Source organism: Bos grunniens, chromosome 11, assembly GCF_055505025.1.
Source record: "Bos grunniens cultivar Pamir isolate PY7600 chromosome 11, Bosgru_T2T1.0, whole genome shotgun sequence".
Classification (NCBI taxonomy): Eukaryota; Metazoa; Chordata; class Mammalia; order Artiodactyla; family Bovidae; genus Bos; species Bos grunniens.
In genome coordinates this window covers 64,116,991-64,125,418 of record NC_141175.1, presented here as the reverse complement: position 1 = coordinate 64,125,418, position 8,428 = coordinate 64,116,991, and the positions used below count along the sequence as shown (strand labels likewise).

Here is an 8,428-nt window from a genome sequence, read left to right as displayed (position 1 = left end):
CATCTATAAAATGAGGATAATAACACATTATAAATGAGGTAACTAAACTGACACATACAAAATTCTTTACACAGGAAGGAAACAAAAGTTATCCTAGATTCCGATGCTACACGTTCGTCCTCCTTTCCTCGTGAGTCTGTCAAATCCCAATGGGGTGTCCACTTCATTAACTTGGAGCACTGAGTACCGAGGAAACGAACTCACACTGCGGACCTTAAGAATTTGAAAAGTTTTTTAGTTTGTCAAGTACGTTAACAGAGCCCTGAGCCCTCACAAATGAGATGTTGCAAAGGGATATCGGACTGCGGGGGTCCCCGTATGCAAATACCTGAATTACAGGCTCACCGAGGCCGCGGCAGCTTCCGCACTTCCCCTCGAGGGCGCTCCGGGACGCCGGCGCTGCGCCGCCCGCCGGTCCGGGGGCGGAGATTTGCATGTGCGACAGAGGGAACAGGGGGAACCACCCAACGAAAACCCCGGCCGTCGTTCCCCCTAACCTGGGAGGGCTGGCCCCACTTCGCCGCCCGGCCCGCCCCCAAGTGCTCGCGGGCGGGCGGCCGGCCGGCCCTTCTCGACGTCACCGCACCCTCCCACCCCCTCCTGAACTTTAAGCCACGCGCCCAAGAACATCCTGGAGGAGGGGGATTTCTCGGGGGCCGGCGGCTTTCGCACGCTCGGGGCCGTCACTCCCCGGCTCCCAGCGTTCCCTACACTCCCGGAGAGCCAGCTTCCCCAACCGGTTCCCGAGCCCACCCGGGCTTCAGGAGAGGGGTGGGTGGGCGGGGCATGGGCGGGACGGGGCCCGGCGGCGGCGGTGGGCGGACGCACGCGCGCAGGTCGCAGGACGCTCCGCCCCCGCCCCCGCCCCGGGGTAGCGGAGGTGAGGGCTCCTACGTCAGTCTCTGGAAGTCCCCCTCCCGCCGGGCTGTCCGCCTCTCTGGCAGACCTGCTCTCCGCTGTCCCTGCGCTCCGCCTCCTGGCTTCTGCCACCTGGACGGGCGACGCCGGGTGACCGGAGCGCGAGGATTAAGCGGGTGGGAAGGTGTGAGCCGCAAACCCAGAGGAGGGCGGAAAGGAGGAGGAGGAGGCCCCGGGGGTGGTCAGGGGGACTGGGGATCCCGCCAGCAGAGGTTCCTGGGCGGCCCGACTGACTGACGGGCTGAGTGACTGTAGCTGCCTCCGGTCCGGACGCTCGGAGCGGGGCGGCACGGTGAGCGCAGCCATGGCCTCAGGTGAGTGTTCCCGGGCGTGGGCAGGGTCCCGGACGGCGGGGAGGGAAGGAGTGCGTCCGAGGGTCTAACTGCTCAGGGTTTCGGGGGCCCAGTTTTGGTTATGTCTCATTCTGTTTTTAAAATCGCCTCTGGCAAGTTTGTCAGCCTTTTAAAAGTGACCTGGTTCAGGGTTTGCGTGCGAAATCTAAGTCACGCTCTGTAATTTGATGCCATTGTAATAGCCGGAACCGTAGACCTTCCAAAAGACTTGGGTTTTGGATTAAGGAAGTAAAAAGAATCTAAATAAAGGAGGACGAAAGAGTTCCCGTATTTTTAAATTGATTTAAGTTGAAATGGTGGGTTTTCGTTTTAGAATAGGAATGAGGAACCTTCCGGCCTCAGGAGAGCTCTATCTTTTTTTTAAGTTCAGTTTCATCAGTTGCCAAGAGGTGATCGCAGTTGTGCTGACAGTTGGACAAATGTGACGCGCCTTTAAAAATCACCAGTGGTATTTTAACAGGTCTTAAGTGGAAATGTTGCTTCAACAAGTGGATCATTTTTACTGTAAAGTGCGTACTTTTTAATTTATGGAGCAGAAATCGAGTTTTGTTTTCTTTTGTTGGAAGGAAGGGGAAAAGAGGATTTTTAGGATCCCCGTGCTTTAAAGTAACGGGTGAGAATGAAAACTGTCACTTACATGAATACGTATTTATAGTCAGTAAATGCGGGGATCTCTTGCTTTACCTAGAAACTGCTTAAAGGATGCGGGAGGGAGCCTCCCATCCAGCCGTGGTTAGGTTTGCCTGCAACCTAAGGGTTACTATATCAAGTAGACTGCTTTGGAGCGGGACCTTCACTGGAGTCTGTCACGGTTCTTGGAGGCACCTTCCCCGCAGAGGGAGCAAGCGTGAGCAGAGGTAGGGAGGCCTAAAAATGTGGATTAACGCTGTGCCAGAGGCTGAAGACAATAACAGGAGGCTGAAGAAGGAGGCTTGTTTATGTTTGACCTGCATCCTCCCAACACCCTGATTCAGTGACCCACAGTAGAAGACTGATGACTACCAGAGAAGAGGAAGTAGAAAGCATAAAGGACTTTTTTTTTTAAAGGGTTGAGCAGAACAAAGCCATAGCTACTGCTTTAGGCCAAAAAGGAAATTGGGGTGGTTCACATGACATTTGATTTCAGTTTGTCTGTGGTTTTCATGTGAGAATACAAATGTAGTTTATTTCAACTTTCTCTTTAGCCACTTCAGTGACCCTAAACTTTCAGATAATCTTGTAAATTCATAAATTCAGACCATGTTGAGATTAAAAGTGCAAAGATGATTGAAACACTTGGTTAATTTATTGACTATCAGAAAGATTTTGTAAGAAAGTTAAAGAATGGTTAGCATAATAAAGTAAAAAGAAAAATCAGCCTTCTGGTAATTTAACCAAACTTTGTTGATATATGGTGTGAATGTAACACTTGTAATCCATTCAAAAGAGAGAAAAAAGAATTAGCCATTTATGGACTATTGCAAGACCCACATCTTTTAAAAATGTGGTACAATTTAAACTTGTTTAATGACATTTGTTTTTGTCTTATTGTGAGGACTGATTTCCTAAATTGAGGGGGGAAAATTTTAAAGGGTAATTGTCACCCTCCCCTTTTCTGGAATTATATTAAAATGACACTATTTAAAATGTAACAACTTATTCAAATTGTAATTCAGTTGTTTGAAAACTAAGGAAAAATCTGGGTGTACTTTGCTTAATCATTTGTAAAAACCTTAGAGAAAAAGATTCACAAAATTATAAGCTCCCATCCTGTTTTGAAACAGTAATTTAAGCAAAAGAGTAACTGAAAAAACCTTTTGCTTTGTTAGTTTACCATTGTCTAGTTTATAGTTTGTAGAAAAGAGTATAAAAACCTCAGAAAGTATTTTTATTGATTGATTACCAAGCATTTAAGACTGTTTCTCCATTTCTCACCGGATGTTATATGTAAATAGGTGTCTGTAGTTGAATATATGGTCTGTATAATATGACAGTAACATCATAATTTCATAAATAAAATTATATAAGTATTATGAATAACTGGGACTATATGTTTGATTCTAAATTTTGTTCAGTTAAATTGTCATGTTTAGGATTTCACAGCTTGAGTTCTATTAAGCTGTCTTGATTACTTTTTAAAAAAAAATTACACCTTGATTCCAGTCTTTTGACACAATTAATTAGGACAGGGATTAAAAAAAAGTTCTCAGTCCCATCCAAGGTATACATTAGCAGTCATTACTCTTGGATATTTATGATTCTAATCTGTTTAAGGTAAATAAAATTAGCTATTTTTTGGTCTGAATTTAAAGCTTCTCCTTATTCCAGTAGAAGGTGCAAATGTTTTGTGTGCTTTGTTTACTAATAAATAGTACTGTCTTTGGTAAAATATGTATTATAATTTAGATAATTTATTTTTATTTACAGTTTAAAAAATTATTATTTTTTAAATTGGAATAGAGTTGATTTATAGTATTGTTTTAGTTTCACGTGTACAGCATAGTGACTGTTTTTTTTTTTTGCAGATTATATTACATTATATGTTGTTACAAGATACTGGATATAATTCCCTGTGCTGTACAGTAAATCCTTGTGGCTTATCTATTTTATATATAGTGTATTCAGTTTTCTTTAGTATCGTTCTGCTATATCATGTAATAGGAAGTACATGAAGAAATTGTATTTGCAGACCCACTGCTTATCACCTTTGTAGTGTAAATTTCAAGAGAACCTTTTGAGTAAGGAGGAAAAATCAGTGTATGACACAATCTTTGATGATAAAACTGGATGCTGAAATTGATAGGTGAAGAAAATGCTTTTTTTTGTTTTGCATAAAAAACTAAACACATAAACACGAAGGCTGCTTCAGAAGTGTAGTACGTGAAAATGTCAAGATAACAGTGTTATAAAGAAATGAGGGTGATACATGATAGATATAGAGTGAAGGGAATTAGCTAGTGAAATGACTGGCGGGGGGAAATCAGAGGAGAGTCATAATTAGGAACACCTGGGGTGTGTGTAGTATCTTTCTCAAATGTAATTTGAGGGACTCAGAATTTCCTTTTATTCCATCTTTCCCTCAACTGTTTTCTGCAAATGATTGTGTTTGTAGGCATACGACCCAAATAATTGCACGGAGTACACGTATGGTAAAAAACTATTTGTTTGGTTCATATTTAAATGGGCCTCCTATAATTTTTATTTTTAAATATGGCAGTCTTAATTGCCCAGATGATTTGGTCCTGCCATATATTTTTAACTTAGTTTCTCTACTTTTTTTCATCCTGGAAGTTATATTTTTTTCAAGACTTATTCGTCCACTCCATACCCCAACAGCAGTGGATTCTCTAGCAGTAGGATCTCTTTGCCAAATTTTTTTACATCTCTTATTTAGTTTATGGTGCATACATCAATCAAGTACTCTTCTGTACATCCCTTATTTGGATTCTTAAAGCCCAGATGAGAGAGTAAATCTGATATATTGGAGTAAACCTGGACTTCAGTCCATGATGGACCTGGGTTAGTTTTTATTCTAGTTCTGCCCCTCTGTGATTTGAAAATGGGTCTAACTATGCAGAGTCTTAATAGGAGCGAATGAGGTAATATATGCCCATAAATATTAGTTTTCTTCTGTAGTGGAGACTCAGAACTCTTCTGTTTTGGGACTCAGAACTCTAAGAAATAGGTGCTACTAGGCACATTTGGCACTTAATATTGTTTAAATAATCTGACAATTATAGAATTTTATGAAACCTTAAGTTTTCATAAAAATAGATTAAATCAGATGCTAGATAGATAATATATCTTTTAAGAATATGTAAGAATTCCCATTTACTTGTAAATATGTTGAAGTGGTTCCGTATGTATTTAAACTAGGGGAGTAGAAGTTGACAGTGATCTTTGGAGGCCATCTCCTTGGTCCACTTAAATGATAGCATTCTGAAGAAAAAAGTAAATAAAAAATTGTTTAGTAAATAAACCACATGTCCTTTTGGTAATTTGACTGATATAACTTACCTACCTATCCTTCGTCTGATTTCTTCTGCACCTTCTGTGTTAGTCTCCTTCTGACCTTATGGGAAGAGGCTTGAGTTTTCTTTGCCCTTTTGTTAATTGGATGTAATGTCATCTATGTAGGAAATGGTCTCTCTAAATTTTTGTCATAATTGGGAAGAAGCGGAAAAAACTCACCTGTGTCTTGAGGTGAAGAAATAGCAGCATAATTCAGTTGGGTTCCTAGGTTTGAGGAAAGAATAATAGGTCTATTCTTTTTCTCCAAAGTGAGTAGAGGTGATATTTGGAAAAGTATATATTGTTACCTCCATTCGCTCCTTTGAGTCTTAAGCAGTCTATTATCCAGTACTTCAGTACTGGATATGCAGTACTAGAGATGCGGTCTGTAGTCACTTACTCAAAACTGTGGTGTGTCACATTGGCATGCTGTCTTGTAAGAAATGTTACTGATGGTAGTTATAATAACTAATTTTGTAAAAGGTGAATTTTAAGTAAATCAGTGTAATTGAAGTCTGTCTCTATAATAGTATTTTTTTTTTTTTCTCTTGCTTGCCTTTGGGTAAACGTTTGAGAGAGGGAGAGAGTTAACAGGTAGTTAGAATTCCTGAGCCTAGTTTATCCATCACCTGGCTCATCCTTGTGCATGAATTTAGGGATTGCTTCTCTAGATATGTGCCTTGTGGTTTCCACCTCTTTATGTTTTAGGGCAGTGGTTCTTAATCAGGAGTGTGTTCAAATTGCTTGGAAGGATTTTTTCACAAACAGGTCTGGGCTTTAGATTGATTTCTGTTTCAGTTCAGCAGATCTCAGGTGCGGTCAGGGTATGTATTTTTTGAAAAAGCTACCTAGATGATTCTGATATATAGTCCCAATATGAACTCTGTTCTAATAGGATCCAACAAGATGCATTATTTTCTTACACTAAAGTTGCATTTATTTTAGCTCATTTGCTGTATCAGTTACTGTGACTTTATCCTCAGCTATTTTTATGCTTGTTGTTCTGTTAAATTTGATGTCCCCTCCCCCAAGGATCCCAGCTGTCATATTTACTAGTATCATTGATAATTTCTTTTTCTTATAACTTCATATAATTTTGAACTTTAGTTTTATCAACTGTGAAATGGGATATTTGCTGTCCTGTGTTTATGAGATTAAAGTTAAGAGGATCAAATGAGAAGTGTCTTAAAATTAAGAGTGTTTTAATTACTGTAATTAACATTTTTTTAACTCTTCAACTAATGCTGGTTCCCAGTGCTACCTGTAAAGTTTTAGTTAATAATCTGCCTGTCTGACAATTGATCATCCATTTTTAACTTTTATTTCAGTATACTTTACTTTCTTTTTTCTTTTTTTAATGTACTTTCTTTTTTTAATCTTAAAAAATCAAGTAGTACTCTTTCTTGCCTAAGTGCAAATAAAAACATAAATATATCTTGCAAACATTTTGGCTATATTTCAGATATTATTCTAGTCTGCATTACCATTTTACAGTACTATTAAAAATTTAGGGGTCAATCCCAGCTTTGCGTAATATTGTTTAAAGAAAAGTACAGTGATCTACTTGCTTAGAACCAGTTTTGAAGACATTTCTATTGAGGTAATCTTAGTAAAGAGTACTCACTTTCTCTACCATTCCCTAATTTATGTTTTACTGTCTTCCACTCCATAAATGATTGCATTTCACCACTTTTTCTCTTTAGGAAGGATAGCACTTTAAAACAGGATACTGAGGAAGAAAGTCACTGATACACTATACAGAGGCATGATTTAAATGATTTATAAGTGGGAAGGTTTTTTTAAGTTATAAACATAGATAAAGAAATTAGAATATGAGTAAATATGAGGAGTATGAAGGTATAGTGATTTTAGCACTTACAAACAACTTTTTTCCTAGTCAGTTAACTTCAGTCTCTCAGTTGTGTCTGACTCTTTGCGACCCCATGGACTGCAGCACGCCAGGCCTCCCTGTCCATCACCAACTCCCAGAGTTTACTCAAACTCATGTCATTGAGTCAGTGATGCCATCAACCATCTCATCCTCTGTCATCCCCTTCTCCTCCCACCTTCAATCTTTCCCAGCATCAGGGTCTTTTCAAATGAGTCAGCTTTTCACATCAGGTGGCCAAAGCTCTTCACATCAGGATTGGAGTTTCAGCTTCACAATCAGTCCTTCCGATGAACATCCAGAACTGATCTCCTTTAGGATGGATTGGTTGGATCTCTTTGCAGTCCAAGGGACTCTCAAGAGTCTTCTCCAACACCACAGTTCAAAAGCATTGATTCTTCGGTGCTCAGCTTTTTTTATAGTCCAACTCTCACATCCATACATGACCACTGGAAAAGCCATAGCCTTGACTAAACAGACCTATGCTGGCAAAGTAATGTCTCTGCTTTTTAATATGCTGTCTAGATTGGTTATAACTTTCCTTCCAAGGAGTAAGCGTCTTTTAATTTCATGACTGCAGTCACCATCTGCAGTGATTTTGGAGCCCCCAAAAATAAAGTCAGCCACTGTTTCCACTGTTTACCCATCTATTTGTCATGAAGTGATCGGACCTGATGCCATGATCTTAGTTTTCTGAATGTTGAGCTTTAAGCCAACTTTTTCACTCTCCTCTTTCACTTTCATCAAGAGGCTCTTTAGTTCTTCTTCACTTTCTTCCATAAGGGTGGTATCATCTGCATATCTGAGGTTATTCATGTTTCTCCTGGCAGTCTTGATTCCAGCTTGTGCTTCTTCCAGCCCAGTGTTTCTCATGATGTACTCTGCATATATTTTTCCTAGTAGTAGAACCTAATAAGGAAAATCCAAATAATTATTAATATAGTCCTTCATTGTTTGCATGATTTATAAAAACAAAAAAAGATCTCCAGATTTTCAGTCATTCATTCCACAGATATTTCCTGAATATCTGTGCAAGACACTGATGAGTAAGGCACAATTCCTGCCTTCAGGTAGCTTGAAGAAATAAAACAAATAGCTTTTTTTTTTTTTTTAAGAAGAAATAAAACAGTAAGTCTTCCCTCACAGTTATTTGCAATAATTGCCATAAACAAAATGCTGCAGTAGTTTAGAGCAGGAGATTATTTCCAGCTAGGGGAATGGAGAATATTACAATAGACTCTGATTGTCAGACTTTTTACCATTAAAGAGCTTCTGCAAT

At 39.7% G+C, this 8,428-nt stretch overlaps 1 protein-coding gene across 1 annotated transcript in view; it reads left to right on the top strand.

Annotated features, from left to right (window-relative positions):
- The first annotated feature begins 639 nt into the window (after positions 1–639).
- The window catches only part of REL (REL proto-oncogene, NF-kB subunit), a 37,900-nt gene continuing 30,111 nt past the window's right edge, over positions 640–8,428 (top strand). Inside the window, exon 1 of the mRNA XM_086326766.1 lies at positions 640–1,232. Coding sequence (XP_086182892.1) covers positions 1,223–1,232 — 10 coding nt within the window. The 5' untranslated portion in view covers positions 640–1,222. The remainder of the gene's footprint in view (positions 1,233–8,428) is intronic.